General features: G+C 35.4%; 1 protein-coding gene across 1 annotated transcript; it reads left to right on the forward strand.

The window, feature by feature from the left end:
• The first annotated feature begins 10,035 nt into the window (after nt 1–10,035).
• Nucleotides 10,036–14,478, forward strand: LOC135832525 (apolipoprotein D-like). The gene is made up of 6 exons (XM_065345823.1): nt 10,036–10,180; nt 12,058–12,181; nt 12,257–12,387; nt 12,463–12,554; nt 13,434–13,526; nt 13,601–14,478. Exons 2-6 carry the CDS (start codon nt 12,071–12,073, stop codon nt 14,062–14,064), a joined length of 891 nt encoding a protein of 296 aa, XP_065201895.1. The 5' UTR covers nt 10,036–10,180; nt 12,058–12,070; the 3' UTR covers nt 14,065–14,478.
• The last annotated feature ends 1,631 nt before the right edge of the window (nt 14,479–16,109 follow it).

Here is a 16,109-nt window from a genome sequence, read left to right on the forward strand (position 1 = left end):
TTATGAATTTCGTGTTCCACTGGAATCATGCTCAATGCTCATCGTCAGAGGTGATGGTGCTGATCACAGATCACAATGAAACCTTGCCTACACAGTACACACACACGTTTATAATATTTGGCACAAGACCATTAGTTCACTTGTTGATTCAGTAGGGCCTGATCGCGTCGTGGCCAAGGAATGAGAAAAAAAATCAAAAATCAACAACTCAAAAATCTGTCGATCCGAATTCAACTCCTTCGCAACACCGACCAGGTATTCTTATAAAAGCAACTCAGTTATACGCTTTGATAAAATTCGATTCGAGAAACGAGAAAACCTAGCGAGCAGTAGAATATACTCTTTTCAGATTTTTATACCTACAAGCAAAGGTGGTAGCATGGTGGTAGGTACTAGGTACGGTGAATAGGTATTTTCTGTTGGAGAAAGCATGAACGACACGTAGGAGTGCAGTGGTGCAGGGTGCGAAAGAAAAAGCGAAATGTACTACGTACGTGATGGTGAAGTACGATACACCAAGTAAGCATAAGAGAAAAGCAAAGGAGTGAGAGAGCGAGCGAGCAAGCAAAGGCTATACAAAATACACACTGTTTAGTACGTTAGAGAGAGAGAGAAACCTACGACAAAGAACCCTATTCGCGGCGTTGAAAATGGTAGAATCCGTGCGATGCGAAAGCAAGACAGGAGAATCAGCGGGGGCGAACAGCTTAGCGCTTCGTACTTTTACTAAACAATACAAAACAGGCCAATTAATTTTTCCAGGCTCATTAATTACATCAAGCGTAATGCCTGTTTTTAATTTATTAATAACGGCGGAAACTCCCTTTTTAATTCGAGCCATTTATTTTCGAGCAATTAATTAATTCACGTTTGATACTTTTTCGTCAACGCTGCACTTCTGCCGCCACCGTTACTCAAATTCTCGATCTCTTGAGATTCGAAGTAGGTATGCCATCGTGATGAAATTTTCATCCTTCTTTGGTTGAATACGCGTGATTTGGCCAGGGGTGTTATTTTTAGAAAGATACCAAGTACCTATACCTACCTAGTACCTCTACCTACCTACATGCGAACTAGAAGTGAAATTCTGAATTCTCTCATTAAGCTGCATTTCATACCTACAGGTAATTTAATACTCAATTACATGTTGAAAATTCAATGAAAACATTGCATTTTTCAAGCATGAATGTCTATTATGTTTTTCGTGGGCAAAACGACTTTTAAAAATGAATACGGCAGATCGAAAGCTCGCCCCTGATTAAAATTTTTCCGTTCCATTTATTTAACAAGTCAAAATAAAGCAAAGCGGAAACGTTTTTCGTCACTTTGATTTTCCCACCATTTTCAGACAAGATAGGCGAGTCTCTTGATGCTAATTAACCAACAATAAAATTATGTAGTATCTACTATTGAAACACGATGTGCTCCATTACACACTAATATGTACTCAGTGAAAAAGTCCCAGAATTATTAAAATTATGATCAGAAGGAGATGGACATTTCGTAAAATTGAATTCTTCTGCGGAAAAATGTCCATACAAATTGCATTCTCAAATTATTGTAGTAACTCGTACAATGTTCACCCAAAAGCACAACTCAACAAAACTACGAATAGCCATGTAAATTTTCGTGCATGTAAAGCTATCTTAGAAATATAGGAACGCTGCGCACTCTGGTGGTGTTTCATGACACACTTGAGAATCTGAACTGTTCAGAGAACGTCGAAATGCGTATGCAGGTACTAGGTAGCAATCACAAAACGTTGAACATTAATTCCAGACAAATAACATAATGCAGAAGGCAGAATTTTCCTAACAAAATTTTAAAAAGTCGGTGACCCACCACGCAAATATTTGTGTAAGTTCTCTTTATCGACACAGCGCAATATTTTTTATCAACGACCTGAAATTAATATTCTCTCAAAAATTTCAAATTTTACGCTGAAAATATTTTTTGCCCTTACCCTCACCACTTTTTACAGCCGCGCAATTACATAAACGGATCAACATAACGTAAGAAGAACAGGATGCTCCATCGATACATAAACTAGAAGTGAAAGATTCATTGTACGAAATTGTATTCAAAAACTTCGAATTACCCTCGCTTCAACGAGCATAATTGACCCAAAAAAGAAAACTCAAAAAACTTGATAATGAATGCAATGTCCACGGATGACAAAACCGGATCTCAGTGATGGAATACCTTGAACTGACTTACTCAGACTTTAACGAAACTGAACTAGATCGGAAGAGTACGTCTTAAAACCCCCTTAACCGAAATTCAACTGGCGAATTTTTGAAAAATTGCATTTAAAAGAGCTATTCGATATTCAAGGATTTATAGAAAATTCGGACAGACAAAAAAAAAAGTCGTAGCAGTCTGCCGCTACGTAAGAGCCAAATTTTTGTGCTAGAAATATTGAGGGCTCTTGAACTACTCGCACCCTCACCTCGCTCCTGTGCTTCGCCTGTATTTGGGGGGACAAGTCCCCCATGCACCCCCTTGAGCTTCGCCCAACTACCTCCTACGCACGTTTTTTTTCATGCTCTGCGCTTCGCTTAAACTACTCGCACCCTCGCTTCGCTCCTGTGCTTCGCCAGTGTTTGGGGGGGGGGGACTTCGTCCCCCCTGAACCCCCCTTGGGCTTTGCCCAACTCTCTCCTTCCAATGTTTCCTTCTTATATTCGCGGGGGGGCCTCCGTCCCCCCTGCGCCCCCCTTGGACTTCGCCCAACTCTCTTCTTCCTCCTTCAAAAAATGTGGTAACAAACCTGTCTTCACCCTGAAACAGGTGAAATGGGGTTGGAAGGTTTGAACCGGCAAAAGGCACTTCCGGTACATTCTCCCAATGCACTGTGAAAATTTGGACCCTCTAGGTCAATTTGGAGGGGCTGTAGGCTTGGCTAAACGTCAAAATTGTCAAAAAAAAACCGTATAATTGATGAAAAACTCCACTTTTTTGACCCTGGAGAGCGGTCTAATGAGGTTGGAAGGTTGAAACCTGCAAAAGGCACTTCGGGTACATCCTCCCAATGTACTGTAAAAATTTGGACCCTCTAGGTCAATTTGGAGGGGCTGTAGGCTTGGCTAAACGTCAAAAAACACGCAAAAATCCACTTTTTTGACCCTGGAGAGGGGTCAAATGGGGTTGGAAGGTTGAAACCTGCAAAAAGCACTCAAGGGGCACCCTCTCATTGTATGCTGAAAATTTGGACTCCTACGGTCAATTTTAGGGGCGAGGGGGTCAAAAATAGGGGTCAAATGTGGTTTTTCCCACCTTAATCAGAGTGGGGATGACCTAGGAAACTGAAATTTGGAAATGTTGATCACAATGAGAGTACTGACCAATGGTATAATTTTGGACTCTTTTCATCTTTTTGGGGTCATATTATGCCCCCCCAAAAAGATGACCTTTCTGTAAAAATGGGGTTGGAAGGTTTAAACATGCAAAAGGCACTTCGGGTACATCCTCCCATTGTACTGTGAAAATTTGGACCCTCTAGGTCAATTTGGAGGGGCTGTAGGCTTGGCTAAATGTTGAAATTTTCAAAAAAAAACACGTTAAATGGATGAAAAAATCCACTTTTTGACCCTGGAGAGCGGTCTAATGAAGTTGGAAGGTTGAAATCTGCAAAAGGCACTTCGGGTACATCCTCCCAATGTACTGTAAAAATTTGGACCCTCTAGGTCAATTTGGAGGGGCTGTAGGCTTGGCTAAACGTCAAAAAACACGCAAAAATCCACTTTTTTGACCCTGGAGAGGGGTCAAATGGGGTTGGAAGGTTGAAACCTGCAAAAAGCACTCAAGGGGCACCCTCTCATTGTATGCTGAAAATTTGGACTCCTAAGGTCAATTTTTGGGGTGAGGGGGTCAAAAATAGGGGTAAAATGTGGTTTTTCTCACTTAAAATGGGGTGGGGATGACCTAGGAAGCTGAAATTTGGATATGTTGATCACAATAGAGGTATTGACCTATGGTATGATTTTGGACCTTTTTCGTTCATTTGGGGTCATATTATGCCCCTCCAAAAAAATGACCTTTCTGTAATTTTGAACTTTGACCCTCCCCACTGCAGGGGTCAACTCTAGCTCCCAAAAGAACCCTATTGTCCAAGTTTTATCCCATTTCATTCATTAGAACGTCTCTTGATTTAAAAAGTAAAAAATTCAAGTTTCGGTGAAACTTCTATATACATAAACATATAAATATATATATAAAAACTGACACACCGGGAAACGTCTAGTCTGAGCTCAAAACGTCGAGAACTATCAAAATTTTTCATCCCCGACCTTTTTATCCAAAGTTGGGCCTACCGCAATAGCCATCATTTTTTACAAAAATTTGGCTAAAAATGAAATAATAAATTCTAGATATTTGGTAAAAATATACATGCAATATCAATGAAACCACTCACCAACAACTGGAACTTCGGTGAGCAGCACTACTCGAATTTACTTTTGTATCGCGACACGATCACAAACCATCGAAATGTTATGAAGTTCACGAGTCTGATTAAATCTGCGAAAAACAATGCTCACAATATAGAATAAATCACACATAAAATTTATCATTCGGGAATTTTTTTCAGAATTCAATGACAACGTTAGGCTCAAATTCTAAAAATGGGTACAGCCCGGTCAAAAAAATAAAGTTCCAAAAAAAAAACGTGTATTTTTCTGAGAAACGCCGCGCCTCAACATCTCTTTTGCACGATACATCGCAAGAATACCTACTTCATGCATAGCGTCTCTGAATATTTTTTTTTGTCAATTTTTTCATTTCTGGTCAAAAACAATGACCACGTAATTGATCTTTCAGAACATTCAATCATTTTAAAAAACTTGGAGGGGAGTCCAACTTTAATTTTATCATCCAGGGACGACGGGAAAGCTGAAACTATTAAATGGTGCTTTTCTGGTGAAGACGGGTCAAACCTAAAGATTATAACGTGTGGATACTCGGTCATTTTTAGGGCAAATTCCACTTCTTTGATTATGGGAGGGATACAAAGCTATAAATACGACTAAATCAAATCAATTTACGAGACGATTTTACTCAACTAGAAATAAAACTGGGGGACGTAGGAAGTTTTAAATTCGAAAATTTTGTCCAATATTTCGGGTTTCTCACCTTTTTGTAAAATTGGGAGGCTCACTGACACTACTTATTTCTCGTCGAAGGGGCTAAAAATTTCATGGCATGATTTTTTCACTCGACATAACAAACTTGATGGAATGGGAATGAAAAAAAAGTATATAAATAACGTAAATCATGACAACATTCATGTCATTACAAAGTTTCATTCGTATTTACACATCTCAAGTACTATTTTTTGCACAAAACTTGGATACAATTTCTAGGTAGGTAGGTAGGTAGGTAGGTAGGAACAGGTAGGTAGTAGGTACCCATGAAAAATTATAGATGGTCAATTGACCCACCAAAAAGTTCGTGACTTCAATTTTAAATAAGGGAACAAAAATGTTAATGCAGCAGTCTTATTGAAAAAAATTGGAAAAAAGAGCGTGGGCGGTGCGGATGACACAGACACAGCATTCGCTATCAGAAAGTGTCGGGTGTTACAGATGGATCTGTTAGATGGGTCGCATACATTTAGTACTCGAAGGAGCAACTCACATGTCACCTACGGTTTGTCGAAATCATGAAATACGAGTAGACCTGGCTCGATGCCTCAACGAAGTATGTAGTGTTGGCCTGCCAATCAAGATGATTTTTGACCAGAGATCGTAAGCTTAACACAATCATCATTTGAAAAATCAACTCCAACAGAATGTTGACCAAAGTGATCATACTAAATATACTCGTATGTAAGTCATCTGAGTGCTGCTGCATACTTCAGATTGCAGTCAAGATAATTATACATATATGTAAGTAGGCATGTAGTTTTAATGTACCTAATGTTAAATGTAGGAAACTGCTCATCGAAATTTTTGTGATTCTTAAATAATTGAAACCAACGGATTAATATCAAGTATTACTGAGAAAATCGTGAATTCAAATTTTTTTAAAATCTATGCTAGAAATCATCCGTGAGCAATGCACCAATCACAACTGTTTTCAAAATACTGGCCCATCAGATAATCTATTACCTACTGAACTGTACACAAAGTGGTGATCCATTTTATGATCAAATTACAATCACGATTTTGTTTTATATCAATTTTTCAGCGATTAAAAACATTACAACGCGTTTTAAATCCAAGGAAATTACTCGTACCTTGTACCTACTCTTCAAGCTTCGTGTGTAGCATTAAAATAGTGAAATGCTGATCCGACAAATAAAAACTATCTCTCTCTGTCCCGACACCCAATAAAATCGTGACAAAAAAATACTCGTAAATATGTACCAAACCAACTGTGGCACGAAAAAATTACATTCCTACTACCTACCTAATTATTCACATACCCAAATGATTAAAAAAAAACGTAAATTGGCTGAAACTATAGAATTTTATCGTACTTCAGGAACATATTTCTTCGCAGATGCCAAGTATACCTAATGCATTTCAAAATAATCCAATGAAATAATAAGAGTAGGTATCTCAGAAACTTTTCAACAGCCGAAAAGAATAAAGGTAGGTATCATAATTTCACCGTCAGTACAGACGATCGAGCGTATATCACGTAAATTCCGTTATTTTACGAGTTCACGGAGTAAATAAAAACAATATAAAAAGCTGTATCACTAAAAACTGTCTGGAATCTTGAAATCTGGACTATACCTCCATAGAGTTTCATAAGACAAATAGGAGTTGATTCTTAGGACGATCAGAGGCGCTTGTCAGCTTTTTTTAAAATACCTCATACACGAGACTTACAGACCGATGAACTGGTTACAGCTAAAGGTTCGTGGTCGAATATGAAGACGCGACCAGTACTAAAAAAATATTCAATGATATACGAAGCAGCTATACGTTTTGGCTCAGCAGAGCCGCATACAAAGGTCACTGCTATAGTATTTCTGTTCTTTTTAGCGACCTAGGAACCGGTTTGAGCGCATGGTAACCATGATGGACGATTTTGTTGCGTTTCGAGAAATTTTGCCCAAGATGTAACATTATAATATTCTCAAAGATCATATCCTGCGATTGTTCAACATAGGTACATGTAACTAGGTACCTTCTCAGTATCAAGTATACTTAACTACACCAGTGTATATACTAAACGAATAAACCGATGGAACAGACTGAACTAGAAAATTCCAAAACGAATACTCGTAGAGTTCTCCAGCAATAACACTTGAGACCATATCAATAACCTAATTTTTCTTCTTCTATTTACATTAACATAACTGTTAAAATGTACAACTGGTAATGTTTTGGTTACTATAACGGATGGCTGGGTATGGTAATTTGAATAATAAAAAACAAATCTTTTTGAAAAAAAAAACAACTTTTTATAACACATTATAGATATACCTGCAAGTTGAAAGAAAATATAACTACTCCGTATAGGTACTACATAACTTCTACTATTTCCATAACAACCACACCTTTGCTGGAAATCAACTTATGTCGACTTGTAGGCGTACTGGAGTCGATTTATGTAATCTTTGTTACATTCTTTTACAAACGTCCAGTTCCAGTAATTTGTTTCCAGTTTTTTCGGACGTTCACCTCTTTTCTTCCTTTTTTTTCGTACTGATGTATGGAAGTAAAATCTAGCAAATGATCGAAATTATCGAGCAATTCATCCTTAGTTACTGAGAAAAACATTCAATTATTCCATGATTATGGGAACTTAATAAGTAGATACCTACTTAACTAGGGTAATCATTTTTTTTGGTGAATTATGCACTGTTACAGGTCAGTGACCTCGAGGAAAAAGTCAATTCAAGTTCTAATAATACTTCGACTAGATAATTTTATTTAGATATTTTCATTTGTGTGATTTTAAAATCGATAACGTCTATTCCTATAATTAAATAATATGTAGATCACCCGATCATATTCAAGTTATAAATAAGGTTAAAATGCCGATGAACTTTTACAAAATATGTATCTATAGGACAGGTGAGAGAATACAACTGCAAATATTCGCATTTACATTTACACCACCGTCAAAGATGTTAATAAAGTTGCGAATACATGTGTCAAAAAGATCTCCTATACCGTTCAATACACGTCACACGCTCGTTGTTGTTTTAACCAAAACATGATTTCCCTTCCAACAAGATAAGAACCGTACGTTGTGGCCTAATTGTCAATCTATGTATTTGATTTTGGCACACAGCTCGTAATTAGTCTTCCTCTACAGAATATTCTCTGCACAGTGCACACCATGGAGTTTAATTCGGTATCAATTCGTATTATAAATCATAATTGGACATGTTTACTAGGTCAGTAACAGCATCTAATGGTCACATAGGCAATTTGCATTGATTTTGAAAGTTTCCACCAAACCATACGAAAACACGTTTGAAAAAAAAAACAATAATTTCTTCGAAAATGTTTCTGGAAATGAGTCTACGCAGTTATTCAGTAGAAAAAATTTCCAATACCGAGTGTTAGATCGACGAAGAGACAAACAGTTACTTATTCCCAGAATAAACTTGTTTTTATAGGTCTTCAATTTTTGTAAAACATCTGCTTGGGCTTGGTGTACATTGTGTTGTTGGTTGACAACTTTGACCCAGCTAGTTTAGGCTGTGCCTACTTGAAGGTTTAGATATCGTATATCTAATACCTTTCAGTTATAAAAATTTGCGAATATTCTACTTCAACGGTTCCTTTTACAATGAACTGGTTGGAATATCGAATTAATTAGAAATTGAAAATTTCTTTCGATATGACTCACAATGTCTACTGAACTATAATGTAAACTCTTCGGACCCAGAAAAAAAACAAGCTGTCACTTTTGTCGTTGATGTTACTTTTTACGAACAATATCTGAGTTTGATAAAATTCATGAAAAGGCTCAAGATGAAGTGAAGATAACGCTGAGAATTGATAAAATTCGAGAATCAGTAACACAATATCAAATGATACAAACCAATAAGTAAACGAAAAAAAAGTTCGGCTTTTGTTGCTCTCAATAGTTATGTACCTATGTCAGTTCACTTTCACAAAAAAATGAGATCCTGAAAATTTCAGCTTGAAAATTGATTTCGATCTGCGCCCAGTCCCCTCTTATTTATGGGAATTGACACAGGAAGCATGACTAATATTTTTTTCTTTTCTAGTAGTTGTGATATTCCATTCAAAAAATATTAATAGGCATATAAGGAACAAGGATATTGCACCTATTCACTCCAAACCCCTAAAATATGCATAAGTATGCGTACCAACTTCATTACGTTACGATGCATTTTGAACGCGAAGTGCGAAGGCGATGGGGGAGGGGGAGGGAGGATGAGAGCGTTGGGACTCTTGAAGCCAGAATGGAAAAACATCGAAGTACTTATATATGACCATGTGTAAATGCTTGAAAATGAATTCGTGCTTGTAGTTAGTTTTCCATTCATTTTTTGGCACTTAGATCAACAGAACTAAATGCAATGACATAAAAAACAAAACAAAAATCACATTTTCAAAATTTTAAAAACATCCCCCCCCTCGTGTCTGCAATCATTCATACCGCATACATAATTCAAGAGTTCCATTTTGAAATTCCAGTCGGAAAAGTTCTTGAATTTTACGAATTTCCACCATTTAAAAAAAAAGTCAACAAGGCCAGAATACTCATTTACGAACGATTCATTTTACAGTAATTAAATCGTACAAAATAAACACTAAGAAATCGAAAAATCAAATCGAGTCTCATCCAACACCCTAAAAAACCCAAACATTAATGCAGATTCCTCAAGTTTGAAAACCTACCAAACATCGACCAGACGAAACGAAAGTTTTGGACTGATTTTGAATAATAAACAAAACATACATAGCGAAAGCGAATAGGTAATTAGTTAAAAAGTATACCCAGAACACATCACTGTGTCGTTATTTAATTGAATGCGGGTGGTGTATTGTCTAGGTAAGTAAACTTGACTATTGAAATGTATTGTTATGGTGCCCTTAGACTCATAGGCACTATACAGGGGACCGTTAGCCTAGGGCATGATTTCTCCTCTCTTCTTATTCATCGTTCACTATATAACGCCGCGGAGACGCTGATCCTGGTTCATTGCGCCGACATCTGGATTTTCTTCAGCATCGTTTATCAGGTAAATACGATTTCAAGTTCATGGCTTTTATGTTCGCTTTGTTTTTTTTTGTGTTTTTTTTTTTTTCAAATTTGTAAATTTACTAACGCTTTTCTCATTTTGCAATTTATTAACAACACCAATAGATAAGACGGCTTTGTTGATGTTTTTTGAAATTTATTGAAATACGAAGGAATTTTCGATGTTTTCATTTTTTCATATTTAGAAATTATTTGGTTCAAGTCAGGAATAGACCTACTCACTTGATCGGCATTTCTTCACTAATCAAATTTGAAAAAGCAAATTGATATTCCCGAAGAGTTCAACGCTCAAAATTTACTCAAATTTAGTTCGAAAAAAAAATTGTAACTGAACTGTTACTAAAATCGATTTTGTTCGTCTCAGCAACTTCTACTACAGCGACACACGCTCGAACTGAAAAAATGAACAGTTGTAGGTGAAGGACGAAGTTTAAGTAGAAAATCAATTTTCTATTTTTTTAAATTATCCAGAAAATTCAAATTTGTGATCGTAAGAACCAAAGCGAAATCAACTCTTGACTACTGATTACTTACGTGGACATTTTTATCGTAATAGCTGATTCCGCGAACATGCTATTTTATCAATTGAAAACTTGGAAGAAAATTTTTCGCAATTACAGCTGATATCGATTACTACTTCCTCTAATCAATTAAAATCAAATTTTTTAATTTTTAAAAGAAAATAATTTTGTAAATTTTCAATTTCATGCAAAAATTACTAAGTAAGAGAACAATACTAGGTTAAAAAAATTGCATTTCTCATCTTCCTCTTTGGAATCTCGATTCTCCAGTCAACTTGAACTCTGATCTCAATCTGCACTCTCTTTTTTGATTCAATTTTATTTCACGTTATTTTCGAAACGTAAAAAAATTATTTATTTTTGGTAATTACTCGTAGCTCACAATTCTGATGATGTGCTTTTTTTCCATTTTGAAAGCTCTCAGATTATGAAAAAATTCGATTTTTCAAAGCCCTAACGTACTTTATATTGTAATTATTTCAAGTCTTCTTTGATCCAAACTATTCGCATTTACATAACAAAGACCAACAACACACACATAAAATACATGATTAAGGTTTTTTTTTTTTGGAAACGAAATGATGTATTTTTCGAAAAGACATGGGTATAGTGTCAATCACGCATTTTCAACTCTCTTTTTCAATAAATAATAATACACACCTACGACAAAAAAAAATGAATAAAAATGAAAACAAACTCGACTTCAGTACAGTAAGTGCATAAGTACATATCTTGCATAATAAGTTACCTATGCAAATGCACATCTAGCCTAGCGTGAGCTTTAGTTAACGCCAACCGTAGGCTATTAATAATTTCACGCATTTTTATTTCATTTCATTTTTTAAAAGCACGTAGCCGATACATTTATCCGTAACATTATTAAAATTTGACCGGTTGCCAAGCCACTCGTGTAAATTTATTATTCATTTAATACATACCTAAACCAAGAAATGCAATGCGATGTATAAGGTGTTATCTATGAGATTTATGGTATTACCGCGATGAATCTATTGTTAATTTAAAAAAACCAGTCTTCTACCCAAAGGTAAAGGTCAAACAACGAAACGAGTCTTCAACAAAGTGGTTCGTGAAGTTCAAAGCAAATGATCGTTTATCCGTCTTCCTCCCGCTGCACGAAACCAATTAAATACTTATAAAAAAAAACTGGATGTAAACTGCGGGCGATAAGCGATTTCCTTTCAGTGCATTTTGACCGTTATTTGAACTTTATGATATTTTGTTTCATAATTTTTTCGAGTTTATTTTTTGCAAAATTATACGCATACGATTAAATTTATACCTACTAAACCTTTTTTCGTCTTTTTTTCTGTTACAGCATTATAAGAAAAATGAAATTAGTGTTCCTCTTATTGGTCGTAATTGGCCTAGCTGCTGGCCAAGTTCCAGGTTTCGGAGGATGTCCCGAATTTGATTCTCAACCTGATTTCGATATGAATAAAGTAAATATTTCTTCGCACGTTTGTTCGGAGTACCGGTCACTGGAATATACACGAATTCAATTTTGATTTTTTCAGTTCTTAGGTACGTGGTATGAAGCTGAACGATATGTGAATATTTTTGAAGCAGGAACCAGATGTGTTAAAACAAATTACACCAAAGCTGTCGATGGCAGATATTTAGTAGCTAATGAAATCATGAACAGATTGTGAGTTCGCATTTTCATGTCCGGGATTAAATTTTAGTTATGAAATCTATTTTATTAATTATTTGTATTCAACAGTACAAGTATCAAGCGAGTCTTGGAAGGAGAAATTAGATTAGTTGTTAAAGGATCAGAATCAAAAATGAACGTTAAATACCCCAATTTACCGAGTAAGTAGCTTTCTTCGAAACAAATAATTATGTATCATTACTCATTAGGGTGTTTCTCTTTATTTTTGATGAAATTTTTTTTTTCAATTTTTTTTACTTTGGATGAGAAAATCACGCCGTGAAATTTTCAAAATTTTCTAGTTTCAATATCCGCGAATTAAGGGGTTCGAGTTTCTTGAAAAGAAATCATTTTCAAACATTTCGACACAAAGACTAAAATTTTCAAAAAATCCACTTTCATTTTATTTTTTCAATTTTTCAACGTCGGGGACCTCTTAACAAAAGATCAAAATTACACTGGGGGAGGGGGCATTCAAAGAAGGGTTTTTTGGAAAGGAAGAATTTTGACGAAGAAATGAAAATTTTAAATAATTTTTTCAACTTTGAGACCCCTTACAAGATGTTCAACCTCATTAAGGATTATTATTGAAAAGCGGGTTATTTAGAAGAACTCTTACCGATTATGATTCATTCAATTTTTTTTTGATTTTTGTGAAATTTTTGCTGGAGGACTCCATACTAGGGGACCATCAGCTTTAAGGACGAGAAAGGGGGAGTTTTTTCTTGATTCATGAAAACTGGGTTTTGAAAGAACAATTCTGACATAGAAATGGAAAATTTTCGGATGCCCAATTTTGGATTTTTTCATTTTCCGATTTTTTTATGATCTCGAAACGGGCTCCCAACACCAGTTTAATTAAGATTAGGGAAAAAATGAAAATGAGAAACTATTTCCTAATCTGAGATAGCAACTTCAGAAAATGAAACATTCGGACTTCGCAAAAAATAAGGTGCATCCTAATGTATTTTAACATCGCCTTCTCAAGAATACGTGCCTTTCGACAAACTGCTAATAAATCTTTCGTCGAATTATTTCAGTTCCTTACGAATCGCAATTGATGGTTTTGGATACCGATTACGACTCTTACGCAGTCATGTGGTCCTGTTCATCCCTCGGAATCATCAACACACGTAAGCTATCAATTACCAAAATCACATCTCCGCTATCACCTTCAAAGTCAACTCATTATTTGATTAATTTTCAGAAAACGCTTGGATCTTGACGAGAGATAAGCTCGCCCCAGGCACTGTTTTACAAAAAGCCTACGGTGTCCTCGATAAATTCAAGCTGAGCCGTACGTTCTTCGTTAAAACCGATCAGAATAGCTGCGAAATCGCCGAAGCTGCTGATAATTCCGCTGACAACCAAGCTGGCCACAATGCTACTCCAAATGGTAACAAAAAACCACAGAAGCAAAAAGTTGGCCAAAAGAAAGGCGATCAACAAACCACCGGACGCGAAGAAGTCGTTCAAGAAGACCACGTTGACTCTCACAAAAGCGAAGTACCCGTCGTAGCAAATGTCGCTGACCATAAAGTAGTCGCCGATGAAAAAGTTGTCGATCACAAAGTCGTCTCTGAACACAAAGTTGTCCCTGCCCCCGTAGTAGTACCTGTTGATCAAAAAGTAGCTGACCATAAGGTCGAACCGGTGCCTGTTTCTGTGTAGGTTGAAAAAACATGGCTTTTAGATTATAAGTTGACGAATGTCATAATTCTTCCTCTGGCTTTAAATTTACATTGTTACATTAATCGTCATTATTCATAGGCACTTCTATGTTCCGTGTATTTCGTTACCGCATTTTAATATGCATTTTTTTTTGTTTTGAAAAATTGATACGTCGATTAACCTAATCGATTTGAATATTGTCTGAATATCAAAATTTTACTTTTTTTAATCGATTAATGTAACAATTTGATCTTTATTGTGTAGGTAATCAAATTTTGAAAAACTTTCATAAATCCTTTTTAAATTAATTTTTCAATTTGTATGTACTTAGACGTAAGTAATTTATTGTGTGCTACATTTTTTTAAATCAAATTTTTTTATTTATTGTATTTTGATTAAAAATTTCTCAGAATATTTGTCTACTTCTTACTCGATGTTGTTGTAGTTTTAGACAAATAATAATTGAAAAAAAAATACAGACAAACGATAAGGAATAATGCGAATGTTACACTTGACTGAATAATAGCATGAATTGACGCGATTAATTAACCTTGATTGATGATCTGAGAAATCCGCATCTTCCCAATGATACCTCCGACAGTATACGGAGAAAATTTTACCAAAATGCTATACAATGTGGTATTTATTGTTTCTTTATTCATTGTTCAATACCTAAATTGTTCTATTCAACAAACCATAGGACTTGGAAAATGCCCCGAAGATTTGAAAGTGGTAGAGAGTTTTGATATGGCAGAGGTGCGTATTATTATTACTCATTATAACACTTACGTTTCACGAACAATTTCTAAGGTGACATTTTCATTATTCAACTGCGCTTTAGTATATAGGTGTTTGGTATGAGCAGTATAGATATTTTATTTCTTCAGAAATAGGCTATACATGTCCCAGAGTTAATTACACTCCTACTTCAGATGGGCCTTTGAAATTCAGCGACATAAATTTCAATACTTGGTAAAATTATCATAGTTTGAGTAATAGTAATTAATAAGTTAAATATCGCACGTCAGGAGTAACAATGTCATGACTCAAGAAAACTAATTTTGGAATTTTCAAAAATTTCAATACTTTATGTGACTTTATCACTTCGTGATTTTTCTGAGTTAACGCCTTACTCTGGATGTACGATATAAAGTTAGCTACCCATTCGTAATTTTAAACGGATTTTTATTATCTTTCAAAAAGGAGAGGAAAATACGTCGCTAATAGTGGTTTTGTGAAAATCGACGGACCTCAGCCAAGTAAACTAATGATTGAATACCCGAATGGAAGTGAGTATATATTTTTTTTTTAGTAAATTCTATAAAACGTCAATTCAGGTAGGTATCTGAAATTGTTTCAAATTTTTGCGTTTTATAGAAAATGCTGCAGTTATGCATTGGATACTCGATACAGACTACAAATCGTACGCGATTGTTTGGTCATGTCGAAATGAAAACCGCGGATTTCATTTTAGTAAGAAATTATTTTCAACCCTTAATCATGCATTTATCCACTCAATTCGTAGGTAATTAAACAGGTATTTTCGAACACATCTTAGAGTCGATTCGGATCTATACACGAGAGCAGAATCCCAGTAAAGAAGTTTTGAACAATATTTCAAATGCATTAAAGAACAATAATATTTCTCCGAAACTTCTAAAGAGAAGCGACCAGTCAAACTGTTGCAATTGCGAGGTAGAAGAAGAATTGTCACAAAACACAAACAAGAATAAAAGTAGAGAAGAAATTGACGACAAAAAAGACGACGGTGTAGATGAGATTGAAACCCTGAAAAATACATGATTGTTACAAGAATTTTCGACCAACTTCATTACTATGAGTATATATTTGTAACTGAATAATTTAGTTCTACTGAAATAAGTTGAAGAATTTGTCAAGACAATGACAAACATTTTTCTTTGATAAGCGTCTAAAATTTAATTTACGAATAGTTTTCATTCACACAAGGTTCCACTGATTTTCAGTCATTTTAGCCAATTTTCAAGTACCCTAAATTTTTTCAAATTTCGCTGAGTTTTTTTGAA

Source organism: Planococcus citri, chromosome 1, assembly GCF_950023065.1.
Source record: "Planococcus citri chromosome 1, ihPlaCitr1.1, whole genome shotgun sequence".
In the NCBI taxonomy this organism is placed as follows: Eukaryota; Metazoa; Arthropoda; class Insecta; order Hemiptera; family Pseudococcidae; genus Planococcus; species Planococcus citri.

What these genes read in the sequence shown, in the direction of transcription:
- LOC135832525 (XM_065345823.1), top strand. Translation starts at nt 12,071, where the DNA reads ATGAAATTAGTGTTCCTCTTATTGGTCGTAATTGGCCTAGCTGCTGGC. An exon ending in CTGATTTCGATATGAATAAA is followed by an intron (nt 12,182 to 12,256) that starts GTAAATATTTCT and finishes TGATTTTTTCAG; the next exon opens with TTCTTAGGTACGTGGTATGA. An exon ending in AATGAAATCATGAACAGATT is followed by an intron (nt 12,388 to 12,462) that starts GTGAGTTCGCAT and finishes TGTATTCAACAG; the next exon opens with TACAAGTATCAAGCGAGTCT.